Source organism: Ptychodera flava, chromosome 19 (genome assembly GCF_041260155.1).
Source record: "Ptychodera flava strain L36383 chromosome 19, AS_Pfla_20210202, whole genome shotgun sequence".
In the NCBI taxonomy this organism is placed as follows: Eukaryota; Metazoa; Hemichordata; class Enteropneusta; family Ptychoderidae; genus Ptychodera; species Ptychodera flava.
The window spans coordinates 21,078,623-21,096,535 of NC_091946.1; the positions used below are offsets into that span (position 1 = coordinate 21,078,623).

General features: G+C 37.3%; 1 protein-coding gene across 1 annotated transcript; it reads left to right on the forward strand.

Moving 5' to 3' along the window:
- The first annotated feature begins 107 nt into the window (after positions 1–107).
- Positions 108–17,913, forward strand: LOC139118887 (cell division cycle protein 16 homolog). The gene is made up of 16 exons (XM_070682443.1): positions 108–265; positions 2,992–3,046; positions 4,163–4,260; positions 4,760–4,798; positions 5,317–5,448; positions 5,833–5,992; positions 7,025–7,119; positions 7,630–7,763; positions 8,597–8,676; positions 9,242–9,362; positions 9,918–10,043; positions 10,708–10,860; positions 11,804–11,929; positions 12,687–12,822; positions 13,562–13,652; positions 14,779–17,913. The coding sequence occupies exons 1-16, from the start codon at positions 173–175 to the stop codon at positions 14,910–14,912; spliced, it is 1,773 nt and encodes a 590-aa protein (XP_070538544.1). The 5' UTR covers positions 108–172; the 3' UTR covers positions 14,913–17,913.

Sequence of the window (17,913 nt, forward strand, 5' to 3'; positions counted from 1 at the left end):
GAATTGATACCAATTAGATTTAAATTTCCGAAAAATTTTGAGAAATTGTCAGTGATTCATATATTTTTTCACCCAATCGCAGTCCTCTTACCAAATGTTGAAACTACTCCCTGTCTTTCAAAAAGTAACATATGATTGGTGCATATGTGTAGGTTAGAGGTCATGATTCAAAATGGCGGGTGATAATAATTCCAAAGTTGATGTTTCTGCCGAATGGGACTTGCGATCCCACATAGTAAAGAAAGTTAAACAGTATGTACACCAGGTAATGTAATAACTTATTGATATACCGTCTGTGTTATTCTTATTTTTGCAATCACGCTTCGTATGCATGAGAAAGCACTCATTCAAAGCTGCCATGCGTGTGGGATAGTACATTTACGGTTTACGATGTTTACGCATGGGATGGCATACCCCTTGCTGCGGATCCGTAGCCCTACCACTCCCTTTGCTGGTTGTGTTGGGGGAGTGGGATCTGCAGCAAGCATACACCCAGCCTGGCATTGACGCTGGGACAGTAACAGTGTGCGCCCATCAAGTCGAGTCTTCGCCGACGTTAGTCGAGTCTTTTGTTGCGCTCGATCTCCCAACCTAGTCTATGCACGGTCCCTCCACAGTGTGGAGGGACCGTGGTCTATGACAGTGGTTTTACATGTTCGCCTGTTCTAGCGGGATGGTTGATGAGCTGCTTTTACATACCGTTCCCAGACACTTCGCACCAAAACCACTTCGCACCAAAACAACCTCGTACCAAAACCTCTTCGGCCCCAAAAATCACGTCGCCCAAAACCCATTGCGCCCCCAAAACAATGCCACTTCACTCTCCAATTTATCGGTAACCGTTAAAAGCTGAAAATAACCGACACTGCCAGTGAAGTTTTAATCACCTTTCTATCATCCCAGGACTGAAATCTTGAAATTGTACACATTTCGAGAAAATGACATCGCATCGTGCAATACCGCGCACGGCACCTGAAATGTACCATTTAGTAGTTTGCGTGTTTCTTTTTTTTCTAATATACCGTATGGTTTCATGGAAGAATAAATGGTTCATGGTAGCAAGTTGTAGGTAAAAAGAACGTTATGATACATCGTGGCATCGATGTTTTAGCCTGTTTTAGGACGAGTTGACGGAACTATACTTTAGTGAAGTGGTTTTAGTACGAGGTGGTACTTGGGGCGAAGTGGCGTTGGACGAGGTAGTACTTGGGACGAGGTGGTTTTGGTGCGAGATGGTTTTGGACGAAGTTGTGTGGGGCGAACTGGTTTTGGTGCGAAGTGTCTGGACCCCTTACATACTGCCGGGTACTCGAAAATGTTAACGTCCCGAATGTCTATACATATGCTGAGTGACAGTGTATTTAACTCATACAATCGCATATGAAGGCCATTTGTGAAAGCTTTGAAGAGTGAAAAGCATTTATTTACAGCTGTGAACAATGCTACTCAGACGTCTTGACCAATAATCCATAACACAACAGGTAGAAGTGATATTAGCACACCCATGGTGGTGGTTTACATGTCACAGTGATGCCCTATCATAAAAGCAATTTTGAATTCCCTTCACTGCCAGTGTTTATTATGTCTAAAACAGCTTCAGAACTTTCATTATCCACAGAGTTAACGATTAAAGTACAGCTGATTAAGATGACTGGGTTTCAAAGTCAACACATGCAATATATTAACCGACACTGCAGACATCTGTCTGACTATTTTGCTCTCTTCTGTGAAACACAGCAAAGAATCAGTGAATAAATTGTGATCAGTGAGTAGAACATGCATCAGTTTCTCTAGTTATAAAACATGGTTGGAAGAAATCTCTCAGCATTTGTTAATGATTTTATGTAGACAAAGTGAAAGCTCAAACCCCTCTGGATTGGTAGCGGACCCATAATCAGTGTTGCAGCCAGGAATTTTAAACCAGGGGATACTGTCCCACTATCTTTTATTTTGGGGGAAATTTTGCACATTTGGGGACAACATGCGGCAGTTGTCAATCAAATTTTGTATTTTTTTGTAACAAGTTAGTTTCACACACAAATAAAGTAAAGTTATCGAGACCGCGTCGCTATGCTTGAATTTCAGGCAAGTACCGTATCTGCCGCCAATGAGAGCTCAGTCAGACTATAAGCAAGTTATGATACCAAGTGCTGCTTTCTAATTACTTCTAATCATAGCTCTGAAAGTACATAAATATAAGCCTCAAAATAATCATGCAAAACAAAGGTAATCGTCAGTAACAAATATAACTTTCAAACTGCACCCAAGACACTTGATTCATGAGTGCACCCAAGGTAGCGCTCAGTATGCAAGAATGCGGGACAACAAGTTCCGTTTTTGGGGTCATTGTCGCAAGGGAGCGTCTTGGCTGCAACACTGCAAAATGTTGCAGAACCAAACAATATTTATTCCATGCATTACCACCAGATACCCAAGATTTTGTAACCTTTGAAAAATATCGGAATGGGTGTACTTTATTGGACACAAGGCTCATCTTTTATGTAAATTAGTAAATAGAATAAATACTAGTCACACACATGGTGAGAAATATGTTCTTATGTTGGGGTACCTTGTCTTTATTTATTTGATTTAACTTTATTTATGCACATGCAGCATGTACAATACTGCATTAAAATGTACTGCCATACTTGTGAAGTGTGTCAATGCACTGACATAAGTCAAAGCGTATGTCCATAGTCGGTTTAGTTATTGGCAATAAATACATGCCGTACTACTGATGTGTATCTTTGACACAATTAAATTTTACAAAGTCCCTTTATTCATGTAGTGCAAGACTTTACATATTCGTTGTGTTGATGTAATGCTGACTTGAAGAAATTTTCTGATAATTCCAAAATCACACAAGCTTTTAAATGTAACCTGTGTAGGGCTATGCTGCCATGCCTGTCTTCTTACATGTATGTAAAAACTTCATGCTATGAAATTGAAGCTTTTTACTAATTTTTTGTCATCTTTGGTCTCTTTTCACAGCATCAGTATGAGACTGCCCTGTTTTGGGCTGACAAAGCAGCTTCTTTATCACATGGTGAGTGTTCACTGACCTTGCATACTGTCAGCACAGACCTTAGAACTATAAACTGGCCTAAGATTACCTCCAATAGAACACAATCAGTAAAGGTCAAAGAGATAAAGTCAATGAAGAACACCAGGGAGCTTTCACAACGTTGTTTAGCAACTTGAGCTCTAGGATTATAATAGTTTGTAAAATTGTCCAGTTTGGGCCAAGTGTTCGATCTTCTCACTCGTTTTCATTTGTTTGTACGTGTAGAAAACACAAGCTGAAAACCATAGATAAATAAATATGTTTACCATGATAAATATGAATATTGCTATATTAAACTCACTACTCAGCACACAAGGTTTGTAGTTTGCTGGTATGGCATTACCATTAGCTTATTAGCATACCAGACATACATAAGAAATTTATCACCGTTTATTTCATTTGTTCAGTCTATGAGCAGGGCTAATGTGATTCCAGAAGCTTCACCAATTTTACTTTCCTTTTCTAACTTTGTCTAATTGAAACATGCAACCATGTAAGTTCTTTTGTTCAAGTTGTTTGGGTTGCTATCAGTGTTGCTTGCAAACTGAAAAGATAGCTTTTATTATTTCACCAAATCAAGAATGACGAAAGGAAGGTGTGTCCAGATGTCTTGCTAAGAGGCTCACCCTAAAAGTAGATTTTCCAATCTCCTGGTTGAAAGGTTTTTTCAATTTTCATGATCCCCTAGGATTATAGAAAGGATATTCAAGCAATGAATTTTTTTTCAATGAATTATAAGTGAAATCATAGTTGGGAGAAATGAAAGGCATACTCGACCAATTTCTTCAATCTTCGAACAATCTTTTTTTATAAAACCAATTTTACTTGCCTTTATAAATAAAGATCGTTTGAAGATTGAAAAAAAACGGTCAAGTACATCTTACTTTCATTTCTCCACACTGTGTCAAGACTTTGCTGTACGCCCGCTTCTTCCAGATGACTTCAATAGTTGCAGTTTGACTGAGTCTATTTCTTGGAATTCTGAACTCATAGTTATAGCGCCCTCTATCAGAATATTAGTATTTTGCTATGAAACCATGTGTGTTTTTCAAATTTGTTCTGTTGGTGTCTGTAGTCAAATTTTTTCTCTAATTTTAGGAGACATTGAAGAGGTATATTGGATAGCCCAGTGTTTATATCTGACAGGCCAGTACCACAGGGCTGTACATGCCATTAAAAGTAGAAAATTTGACAAGGTAAGTTGCTTATCAGAGAGCTAGGTAAACAATATTACTCTTCTTGTCAGATTCATTGTGGGATTTATTAAAACTGGTTATCCTGAAAGTCAGACAGTGTTTTGACAGTTTCCAAGCCACCGCCATTGAAGAGAATCTTCTTAGCATTTAACTGCTATTCTCAGCTGGGTGTATTCTTTGTATGATATTCTCATAAAATTTATTCTGCGATGTCAGTCATTGAACTGCTGTGTGACATTTCATGTCCATTGATTGCAGCAGTGCCATTCCTCAAACATTATAAGTTCAAATTTGGTCATTGTGATGGTAATGGCAACCAAAATCTGAAAACAATATTTTAAGAGTTTCTTCTGTAATTATCAGAATATTTCAGCTGATGATTGAAGAATTGTGGCTTTGATCTGCAGAAAAGATCCATCGGATATAATCATGTACCAGAACAAACCTTCATGGAAGTTCGAACTAACATATTGTTCTTTCTTAATTCCTGCCCCTGCAGAAAGACATTGCTTGTCGATACCTAGCTTCAAAGTGTCATGTAAGTTCTAGTGATGTAATTTGTCATATTAAGGCTTAGTCATTTGTATCTTCCCACACTTATAATTCTTCTGTTCTAAATATCTCTTACATTTTTCCCTACTATGTAACTTGTCATCACAGCGTGTGTATGTGTAAAATTCACTGTTTTTGTTTACATTTGAATTCTAGTCCAGACCACCAGAATCCACTCGTCAACAATAACAACACAGTCTCCAAATGTACAGGCTGAGTTGACAAGCTGAATACTGTGTATATAAACATACTCTGGAGAGTGTAAAAGAAGCGATTACATGCTTTTCGAACCATGTGGATGGAAATTTAAAAGTTTTGCAGGACCAAAGTGGCAAAGTTAAATTTTTTGTGAATTATTTGTGGGACATAAAAACTATTAATCTGTTCACCCCTAATTCCCTGTAAACAGATCCACTCACACCATTTATAGAAATGGGTTTGGACCAAACCATGGTGGTGAAAGGGTTGTAATGATCCTTTCTCTTTACTGTTTTGTTATTTCAGTTTGAATGTAAGGAGTACCAGGAGGCATTGGATGTCCTGGACATGATCGACTTCACTGCAAAAACACCAAACAAACATAAAAAGGAAGAGAGCATGGTGTCGGAGTTTGACCATGGAATACCTCAATCGCAGGTGAATAAGTGGTAGTGAAGTATACAGTCATGTTTTTCAGCAAACTTGGCAATGCATGCAGACTCTGTGTTAATGGAGGAAAGTCTACCATTAGTGTTGATACTTCTGTAAAACAAAAGATTGTGACCTCTTGGCCATGGTGGCAGTGTTGTCAGCTGCTTGTTTTAACTTTGTTTCTCAATTATATCACAGTCCCTCCCTAAAGATATATTTATCAGTAATGCTACAAAAACAAACAAAAGATCATGTCCTTCCACTGGTGATGGCGCTGTTGTTATCAGTGAACACGTAATGAAATTTCTAAGCTATTTGCCAATGTCTTTTTATCAACTCTTAAAAAATTGAGATTTTATGAAATTCTTACTTTATCTTCCGATTTTCCAGTTGAAAGGCTCCATGTGTTTACTCCGAGGAAAAGTTTACGAAGCCATGAATAACAGAGCCCTGGCAGCGGAGAGTTACAAGGAAGCGCTACAAGTGGATGTGTACTGCTGTGAGGCTTTTGATTTACTAGTACGGCATAATATGCTGACAGCAAAGGAAGGTACTCTTCCAATACTTATCATAACCTCTTCTTTTCTTTTTCAAGAGAGGTATATTGAAGTACCCAGTATTTAGCCTAGCAACTCCAGGCTATCTATGCAATGTTCATGTGTGTAACATGCAAATTGTAACTTTCTTCAATTTAATTTCAGTCCAGAAGTATATTCAATCATCAATAGTAGCATTGGCCATTACTTGAATGATGTCTGTACAGAAAAGTTGACTACATGTAAGAGTGTTTCAAAACACAATAGGAAGTAGACCAAGAAAGTATTGTTGATACGTGGAACAAACAAATTCTGAAAAATCATCAAAAGTTACAGTTTCAGTGATATTACCGTAAGAGCTATAATTCATGGTCATCTCTGTTGGACTGATTTAGTTTTGACAAGATTTACCCCTTCAGTAGTCTAATAGAGGGCAGTAAACTGACAAGTGTTATAAGGTTTGATTTGTCATTTTATTAGGACTCCCTGAGTATGTGCTTCAAAATGGAAAGTTTTAACCATTTTCTCAAACTTTCTTAAGCACACTTTGTACTATTCTCTCACCAAATCAAGAATAAGGAGTCAGTTTGCAAAATTTGACACTAGAGACACAAATTACTGAAATTTTACCAAGTTTTAATATTCAAAATAGCCACTCTATCTGTGTTTTGTAACTTGAAGTGAGAAGCTAAAATTTTCGATTTTCACAAAAACTGGATTATGAAAACTGCATATGCTTCAGAATGGATCCGCACAAGATGGAGACCAGCAAGGTATTATAAAAGTTGAGTTTCCGAAAAACTGTTCCAGAGGGGCATTCTAACTCTGAGTATTAACATAGTATGCTAGGGGGCAACAGAAATGCTAACAGCGTTCCAAAACAATGTACCCTGTGTACCATAACCTTACTGAAAATCTGTCTCACAATCCAAACTGTTGTGGAAGATGACGCATGAAAGGGCGCCCAAACTTCCCTTGCTCAATGTACAATTGACCCTGTATCATGGAGAAAATCACTGAATGTCCCAACTTTGTACTTGTAACAGAGCAAGCGTTGCTAGAGTCACTGCCATTTGAACAGCAATGCCAAGAGGGCGATCTTGATCTATTGAAATTCCTGTACAGAAATAAACTAAACAAGGTAAGCTTTGAAGTCTGTTGTACAACCAAAAACGCATTGTGTCCTCCAGGCAAAATATGTTCTCTATATAGAATGAAAAAAATTCCATGTATTACCAACAACCGTTGCAAAGATTTCTGGAAGAGGATGCATTGATACAACACTGTCACTTGGAGTGTTACAGTACAGGGAGTGTTACAGTACAGGGAGTGTTGCATTTATTGCTACAGTTCAGTCCATCTGACAAAGATCATGTCAATAAAAATATCACCCTGTGTATTCAATACAAGAGATTTGGACCACTCTGTATGAAAATGTAAGGTCATTCTCAAAAACAGGATCCAGCAAGCAAAATATAGAATTAACACAATCTTCGAAGTATAAGTTCGTTGTATTGGTGTATGCTATGGTAACTTTTGTTATAATGTAAAGTTTCAGTGACAAAGGCAAAATGTCCATGATAAATTCTTGTCAGTGTGCTTGACGGCTACATTCTGTCTTTGTGTCATTGTTTCTCATTTTTCTCACCAGTTTGACAAGCCAAATGCACCAAGCCAACAGCCAGGTGTTGACGCCCTGCACGACAATCTAGACGTGGTCACCAACCTAGCTGAAAGACACTATTACAATTGTGATTTCAGGACATGCTATAAGATCACATCTGAGTATGTATGGCCTTTACTTTTTTATACCGTAGCAAGGCTGCCTTGTTCATTATTGGCCTCCATGTGCCGAAAGCACTGTCATTACTCTTTAAGTCTGTCTGTCTGTCTGTCTTGCTCTAGAGTAAATTTGTACTGCTCATAACTCAAACAGTATTGAAGCAAATGTTACAACTTAGGTATGCCATAATATTTCTTGATGATTTTTATAACTGAGTGGGATAATGTAGATGTTGCTGGCATAATTAATATAAGATAAATTGGAGAAATATGATTTTTTTCATAAACTTTCTGTAAAGATGGAGCGTTTGTTTTTGTTAGGTTTTGTGATTCACTGAATTTTTTATGCTTCCACATCCATAGCATATATGTAAGTACAAACTATGTTCTGTTTACTAATGAAAATGAAATTATTTTTACAGAAAACAAGATCGTTTTGTGTTTCTGTAGTATTATTTGCACTTCACGCAGTAGTACAAAACACATGATCAGAACTATTTTTGATAATTGCGTTGATGTTAAAAATAATATGTGAGTTCAAACTTTGTTCAGGATCCTTGTAACAGTTACTGTCATATTTGTACAAATGGACAAAAACATAATGAAATAGAATTTTTCCAACTTTTATTAAGCCATTGTTCCAAATATGTTCTAATAGTCCTACAGGCATTGGCATTAAGTGTAGCATAGTATGGTAAGATGTTGAAACTTGTCATTTCAAGAGATTTTATTTCAAAGAAGAAAAGAACCAATAATCCAAAAGACTTGATGTATATGAATATAAATGCTTAACTATGTATGTTCTAATGTGGATGTAATTTTTTATTTGATGACAGGGTTCTGAATGTAGATCCATACCACACACAATGTCTTCCAATTCATATAGCAGCTCTCATAGAACTCAAAAAATCCAACGGTAAGTCCTGTAGCTTTTTTCTCTGAAGGTAGCCAGTACCTCAAAGCTGAAATGTTTAACTTTGCTCAAATTTTCGGTAAGGAAACTTTTCCTGACCCCTTTTGAAATAAAGAATAAAAAGCAGGGGTCAGCGTGCAAAAACTGGTGCTAGAGAAATACCACAATCTTTATTGACACTTTAAATTCAAAATGGCCGTCATCCATGTATTAACTGTACGTAAAGTTTTGATTGTCACAAAAATAAGGCAGTGACATAGAATATGAATGATTATGAAAATATGAAAATGTAATGTCTAATGTATTGCTGGAAGCACGTCATAATAATATTCATTTGTGCAAAGTATATTAAATGACCATTGTCTTCAATTATGCAAATATAATTACAATGAAGCATTGACAATTGTGAATATTTATGTATCTTGTATTTAGCATTCCATATATGATTGATGCAACAATGAAACTCTAAAATCATAGCATCACCAGTACCGATACTGTACTAAATAAATATATAGCTTACCTACTTTCATTCCTTCTTTCTTCATCATTTTATCCCATCTCTTTGTAGCCTTGTTTTATTTAGCTCACAAGTTAGTGGATATGTACCCCAACCAAGCAGTTGCTTGGTATGCTGTGGGATGTTACTATCTCCTCATTGGAAAGTTTGAACTAGCTAGGAGGTATTTCAGGTAAGACAGACGACATCACTCAAGCAGATGAGGTTCAACGTTCTCTCCCAGACATTTCATCCACTGCTAACATCGCAAAGTTAGTGGAATATATCTCTACATTAACATATTAAGATGTCACAGATTTGCAATCATGTTTTATTTTCAAGTAAATTTGAATTTCAATACAGAAAACCAACAAACCAATCAAAACGTGATATTTTATATGTAACTCTCTAAAATTTTCCTCAGCTTGATGCCACAGTATAGAAATAATGTTTTTGGTATTTGCCATCTATACTGAATCATACACAGAATGTGGTATACATGTACATATTATCAATTGTTAATGTATTTTGTCTTGGTATGTAACTCTTGAACATTTGGGTACACCCCAGGAAACACCAGGCCTAATTTTCACTATGACAAGAGTTTTGTTTCCTTTGGAGGCCTTCAGTAGCTCTGCCAAGAAATTGGACCCACTAGGATTATGTAAAATTGTTCAGGATGGGCCAAGTGTTCATCAGACTTGTCCACAATAGTGACATGTTGAAAATGTGACAATCTTTCTCACAGCAAATCAGCGACATTAGATAGGAATTATGGACCAGCTTGGTTGGCATTTGGACACGCCTTTGCAGCTGAAGGGGAACATGACCAGGCTACTGCAGCTTACTTTTCAGCGTCTCAGATCATGAGAGGGTGAGTACATGTAGGGGCATTGATGGGTTGATGTTACTTGACACAGTCGATGCTTGTTTTGTTCATGAAGAGAATTTTGATAAGGGGAGCATACCCTGGTATGCATAATTACAACAATATGGACCATTCACACCGGCAGCAAATAATGACTGTTGTGCCATGAAAAACAGTCGCTGTCAGCTCCTCTAACCCCTCGTTTCCCAGTGCAAAAATCCCGCTTTACAACAGAAAACAACACGTTCAAACCACGGAGTGATGTTTAAGGGATTAAATAGCCTCGGGGCATTTATAACATTTATAATAAAAATGATCACATTGTACATCCATGGTATTACCAGTGTGGGCAAGTTAACACTGACATAAACCTAGAAAATCTATGAGATGGAAATGCATTACTTACATTAGGTACCAAAAGAAAAACCCTGCTACAGTCGTGTAGTTGATAATTTTCCATTCTAGACAGCTCTCCACATCTAAGCCATTGCATGACATAAATAAATGAATAAATGGTTCCATTTACATGCTCTAATAGTTGAAAGCCATTAATGAACGTGTGTCAAAGAATTTCTAGCCAATGTTACATGGAGAACACATTATTTGTTCAACTTCTATTGAATTAAGACACTGGTATACTGTATTAATATTCCACTGTTCTCTATTTCAGTTGTCACTTACCAATGCTGTATATAGGGCTGGAATATGGCTTAACCAATAATCCTAAATTAGCTGAGAAATTTTTCAAGCAGGCGTTGAGTATAGCACCAGAGGATCCGTTTGTGCTTCATGAAATGGGAGTCGTGGCGTATCACAATCATGAGTAAGTGTCGTACTTTGTTTAATTGGCAGTTTTGCCCTTTAAAACTCCCTTAGCTCCAACTTTTGGTGCATTTCTCATATTATTTTTTTCTCTTTTAAAGTACATTTTTTTGTTAAGCTCTTCTCCCCAAATCATGTCAAAAAGTCCAGTCTTCAACTTGTCAAAACACCCTGTGTGTGTTTAATGTCCATCGTTATTGTTGAAAACCAAATTTTAGACCTGAATAAAATATGTTTGTGATTGGTTATATCTCTGACGCTCAACTCCAAGTCTTCAAAGGCCTGGTGTATAGTTTTCTTATGACAAGGCCATAGTTAACGATTTTTACAAATTCATTTGAGTGGCAATGAACCATTTGAATGGCTAATTGGAGCTAGACCTTTATTGGAACTCATTTTGAAACCTGTGAAGAAAAAACAAGTTGTCATCATGTTGTGAAAATCAACAGTATATATTTTTTCCATAGAGGTAATACCCTATAGGGAATAGCAGCCATTATGAATGGCAATGATCGGTAAACGAGATAATCAATATCTGGAATCTAAAAATTGTTGCCATTACCCGTGATGTTTATCCCTGATTCCAAAAACAATGCATATGGCTGAAATTTTAAAATGGAAAAGTTTTGGGAAAAGTTTAAACTTCATTATGCCAGCTGCATATTACAGAAATCCTATAAAAAGTATGTCCACAAATCACTACTGGTATGAGACTTTTTTAAGAAAAGTCTAGAGTTCATGACTGTAGCCAGTGAGTTCAGAATTCTTAATATGACTTGGTCTGAGAACAGCATAGTGGTTTCTGTGATGCTATGCAGTATTTTCTGCCCAAGCAATTCAGACTTGTTTAACTTTTGCTGTTCGCTGTGACTTAGGTTGATATTTCTTGTTCTGTGGTCATAAATAAAAGGTGCTTCCTTTTCCTTGATATTTTCTCTCTATAGTTGGAAGACGGCATTCAGGTATTTCAGCGATGCTCTGCGCATAGTGCAAGTAATTGGGTCAGAGATTATGACTGAAAAATGGGAACCACTGCTGAACAATTTAGGCCATGTATGTCGCAAAATGGGGTAAGGTTACACAGTAAAGCTCCTCAAGAATGCCATGTAAACTTTCAAAACAGTTTGCAGTGCAACAAACGAGACCTGTAGACAATAGATTGCTTTGTGGAAAGTATATGACTGATATGTAATTTTTTCTAGGGCAGAGAGGTGGTGAAATGATGTGTCAGTAATTTTTTAATACCCGAGTTAAAAAAAAAAAAGATTGTTTCTGGTCACCGCACATGTCATTCCTGAATCTGCGCATCACGGCTTTTCGGCGGCGGTTACATACTCATCAGTAGAGCTATCCTTGATGTCCCTGTTTGCATGTCCAAAAATGCTAAAAAGAAAACAGAAGTATTATGCAGCCAGTGATAAAAAACAATAACTGTTGCATCAATAGTGCCAAACCAGCATTGTTAGGAATAAAAAAAAAACAGGAAAAGAAAGAAAAATAAAAGAAAGAGAACCAGAAGCAATTTTTTTGGCTTATCACTGAATTTCATTATGGACCGAGAAAGCTATTTTTGGACTATATTTACCCATTCTTCATGCTCATATTTTCAACAAAAGCTAAAAGACTCAGTGTGTCAGTTTATTGCAACTGCTACCCAGCAAAGTAGCTTAGTCTCAACTCAGAACTGGGCATCTGTGTATAGAGTGTCTATTCATATATGGGTTAGATTCCATAGAACATATCATTCAAGCATTCATTCTCTTGCCAGTGTTTTGGAGAGAGTTTGTTTTTCACAGCAATAATCCTTTCTGTGTCCCTTTTACGCAGGAATTATGATGAGGCTCTTGAATATCACCAGCAGGCATTGGTTCTTTGTCCACAGAATCCATCCACATATTCAGCCATCGGTTTCATTCACAGTCTAAAGCTGAACTTCGCGCAGGCAGTCGACTACTTCCACAAGGTATGTACTGAACATCGCCCTCTATAGTTCATTGGAGGGAGGCTGTTCATACCACAGAATCTCCCTACACATACACAACCATTGGTTTCATATACGGTATTTAGTCCTGTACTGAAATTTGCACATGCAGGCTATAACCACCATTAGTGTGTATGGTACTGAACATCGCCCTCTATGGTTCATCAGGGAGAATTGCAGATACATGTTTTCATGAGTATAGCAGGGCAGCTGAAAAGCTATTCAGTAATTGTATATGTCGAATGACTGTAAGGCACCAGCAGATGACATGGTACCGTATATACGGTAATAAATATCATGGCAAAGTACATGTTATCATTAGCTTAATTTGAACTTTGGTATTTGTTTGAATACAAATTTATGCTTATTCATTGTACCAGTACAATGTTTTGATGTTCTGACATTTTGACATATTAATTAGATTAAAAAATATATATTGGTTGCAGGGAACTTCTGCAATGTCAAATGAATTTACAGCAATTTGGTCCTGTTAAGATTGGAGGTGAAATACAGACTAGATAAGTCTTGTTCAATTTCAACTTTTGAAAAGATGATAGGTTGTCTCTGACAAATGCTGTTGATGATATTGTACCGATGCTCTGGCATCACGCTCCTTTATCAAAAATACTTGCAACTTCATCGTCAGTTTCTTTTGTTCTACTGTCTGAAAAGAATGACTGAGAAACATTTTGGTAACACATCAAATGTTTGCTTTTTACAGGCTCTTGGTGTTAAGAGGGATGATACGATCTCAGTTACGATGTTAGCCGATACTATCGTGCTGTATATCGATGACATTGAACCATGTGAAGGTAAGGCCTCTGTACCTCAGCAGCAACCCTACACAGCAATGCATTTCATTCACTGGATATGTACATCTGGACTGACGTGTACTAACCTATAATATTAAAAAAAAATTATCAGTGATAACAGAACATCGTTGTACATTGCAAAGTTTTTGTAAACATCTCAAACCATGAATGTGTTTTGAATTGTTCTGTATAAAAATGTAGTCTGTGAGAAGTCTAGAAGTATTCAAGAAACAGCACTCTCGTCCATGTGGCCATTTTTTTTTCACAATCACGCTTGAAAACGTGCATACCTTGAAGATCAGTGAAAACACTCAAACCTTTTGGCAATAGGCCTTGACGGTAACATCTGAGATGAACCTAGCCACAAGCAATCTGTGCATCGAGGTCAGAACACAAAGAAGCCTGTTGAAGTTGAACCTTGAGTTTCGGAGTCAAACTTCTAGCAAAACAAGTCAATGCCATATGACCTGATCCTCACCTTTCCAAGAAGTGGCACAGTAATCACGTACATAGATAACATTTCTCTCAGAGGGACAATTATCTTTTTGTAAAATATCTTTGTTTTTTTGTCAGGAACAGTACCTAGGTAATTTTACCAGGGTTCCCCATAGTACACATATATTAATGCACACATATTTGGGAACATTAGCAACAGTCCTTTGGTTCTAAGACAGTGTACCTGTATTCATGAATCTCAGCAAAATATTGAACTATGCCCCAAAATCTCAATAACACTGAGATATTTTGCTCCAATGAAATGCCTATACAACAGACGATGCTGTCCATTTACCAGTTTTCAGAAATAATAAAAATACAAGCACAACATAAAAAATTTTATGACCAGGTTGTCAACTTCTACTTATTTGTACGTTTTGATTGAAGAGACCCCTCTACCCATTGGTGTCACGGTATTCTTGAACCTTCTGATCACCAGACTGTGGTACATCCCCATTGTTTTCAATACGATTGAAGGACCTACATACAGGGACATAGGAGTGAATGTAGTATATTAGCTCTCACCAGCTTCCTATTGAGCCAGCTGTTTATACTTCCCTTCCTTTTGAAAGAGGTGTACATCAGCACTTGAGCTCTATTTAACAATTTACGTTGTTCATTATCTTACCAGGCGGTGATATTGCAGAGATGGAGGCAACTTTTGATATTACAAAAGCGACGACGACAACATCAAAAGATGAAAGCCGAGACGACATCACTTCAGGCCCGGACAGTACGATAGAAGAGGTTGAAATGGAAGACTGACAGTGTGTCTCAAACAATGCCAAATGACATTCATAGAGATAGATAGACAGATACACAGACAGAAAGACAGACACACACACACACACACACACACACACACACAGAGTGCTCAATGACATTAAGCGTTTACTCTTGGATGAAAGCTAGGTCTAAATGGCTTAATGCAGGTGGTCAACGGGAATAACTGTCTGAAACTTGAACTCTAGCTCAATCTATTGTAAGGAGCCATCAATATTCCAGTTGCAATTCCAAGTCGTTCATGTTAAAGAGTTGTACACATGTGATAACAAGATCACCAACGTTATAATTTGACTTGTGGTTTTCAGACTTACAGAGCTTATTTTGAACCCTGTTTTACATGCATGTACCGGCATATGCATTCTTAAATATATATTATATTTAGATGCATCAGTCAGAAATACTGAGCCATGTGAAGATAGACTCAAACATACATTGTCTTGCACATATCGTTACATACATTACATGACACAAATAGGTCACCACACACACACACACACACATTTATGTACTTTACCAACAACCTGCTGGATGAATTCCAAGTTGTCAACAGTTGATCTAAGTAAGCCGTCTGCATTGGTGAAACTATTGTTCCCATATAGTCATCTACAAGCGTGGCTGGCAGTCTCTAATGCCTTTCTGTTGACGAAATCAAAATGTAGAGTGGATGAAATGGAAGATCCCATCGCGCCAACTTGAGGTCATAGGTCACCAAACAACTCATCCAGCAGCAGATAAGAACAACTGAAATTGTGATTTAAGTGAAAAGGAATATTGTGTAGTTTAGGATGGAAATTTACAGTTATGCTCAACGGAAAGTAGACGATGAGATTAAATGATACCTTACTCAATTACTAATTTACATCAGACACTTTATTTCTAAACTATGCTAGTACCTCACAATATTGCTTGCGAGCGGCAACTTCTCAAAGACAAGAATAACAAATACCAGACCTAAATGATTCCTTAACATAACAGTCGCTTGCCTGCTTCTCTGCCGACATGAGTGCCCTATCTCTTTCCACTGGTTTATTGCCGTAATCTTATACCACGATACTAATTACACAGCGACAAAAAGACAACTGTAAGTTGGCTGAAGCATGAAGTAACATATGTGCCTCTCAAAGAGATATATAAAAGGCAAATAATGAAACATCTTCATCATTCATGAATCAAACGTTTTGTCTGAAAAACTCTTGCAAAGATATCTTGAGACAGACAATATAATTATATGGTTCTCTGGTTTGGCGAGTAAATCTTGTAGAGGATTATACAAATCTGTAATTGACCCTCATCAATTTTGAGCCATTGAATAACAGATAGACAAAGTCTCATTTGATTGGATAAATAAACACAAAACGTTAAACATCCCAATCAAATGTACTTGGAAGAGTATGCATGAGAATAGTTGCACCACTGTTTGACTGCTAGAAGAGATACACAGAACAGTGGACACATAGACAGTATTTCACATTAATCAAAAGTAGCTTAGGAAATTGTAAAGTTGGCGATATGGTACATAGCTAGAGACCCCCATGCGTGATAACATTGCCAAATTAAGTCAGTTTTATCCAAATGTTTTTGTCCACACTTATCTTCACTCTAGCACAAATTACAGAGTGGCAGTTGATTGTAACATTTTCACCACCATGGTTTGGCAAAATACCCATTGTTATCAATCGTAAGTGTGGACCTGTTTTACAAAGAATTAGGGGGGTTAGGTCGAGGCATTTTCATACAAAGAATTAGGGGTGATCTGTTTTAAGGCATTTTAGTGTCAAAAAAAATGAAAATTGGCAAAGCAGAAGTCATGATTTTAAAGATTGAAAAATCCAATCTACTTGACACTTACTGAGCAGTGTCTCAACAATGTCGGCCGGTCTACCCCGGCGATGACGTTCATTTCAGCAAGAACTACAGTTGTCTTTTTGTCGCTGTGTAATTAGTATCGTGGTATAAGATTACGGCAATAAACCAGTGGAAAGAGATAAGGCACTCATGTCGGCAGAGAAGCAGGCAAGCGACTGTTATGTTAAGGAATCATTTAGGTCTGGTATTTGTTATTCTTGTCTTTGAGAACTTGCCGCTCGCAAGCAATATTGTGAGGTACTAGTGTAGTTTTAGAAATAAAGTGTCTGATGTAAATTAGTAATTGAGTAAGGTATCATTTAATCTCATCGTCTACTTTCCGTTGAGCATAACTGTAACCATTTTTTTTACAATCTTTGCCAAGTTGTTGACAATGCTGCCAAAGCTAATGTTGTCTACATTTGACATTCTCAATCGGTCATACAAGCCTACCACTGAGCACAAATCAGATCCATCTGCCCATGGCTTAGAAGGATGATCACTGTTGACGATACTGCATCTTAGATGCCAGATTCTATTTATTTACAAACAAACAAGACATAAACATAACACTTACACATGTTTGGCAGCCGATCAAAGTCTGATCATGCGATTCCCGTTGTTTCGATCATCACAAATTGTATCAACATCTCAGCCTGTCTACCACACTCCCAGGAATGGAGAGTCCATCACAGTTATCTGTGCACAAGTGTTCCATTTTGAAACAGCAGAGAGGGGTCTCTTTCATTTGAATGCAAACGTCCTCAGTAAAGTACCACTTTCATTATTGTCGGAAGGCACTTCAAGTAGAGAATCAGCTGAACTTGAGTGTTGGATATTTTTAGTGACAGCCATGGCCAAAACATACAATTCTACACATGAATTTGACCCTATATTAACAAGCATCTGCAGACACACATTGCAGTGTTATTTACCGTATACTGTGTGGTGCTCTTCTTTTTTTGTAAAAAAAAAACAAAGTTGTATCAATTTCTTTTCTTCAGACTCTGAAGAATGTGTACTTTTTCCTTCAAAAAGATAGATTAGAAACCTTAGAATAGATTAGATCCCTTTCACCCCCATCTCTGTATACATAGGTCTGCCCAACCCTATTGAAGACAATGGGAGTGAACCA

Coding starts and splice junctions, on each gene's coding strand:
- LOC139118887 (XM_070682443.1), top strand. CDS start 173: ATGGCGGGTGATAATAATTCCAAAGTTGATGTTTCTGCCGAATGGGAC. Junction 5,993..7,024: donor TATGCTGACAGCAAAGGAAG/GTACTCTTCCAA, acceptor TACTTGTAACAG/AGCAAGCGTTGCTAGAGTCA. Junction 9,363..9,917: donor CTAGCTAGGAGGTATTTCAG/GTAAGACAGACG, acceptor TCTTTCTCACAG/CAAATCAGCGACATTAGATA.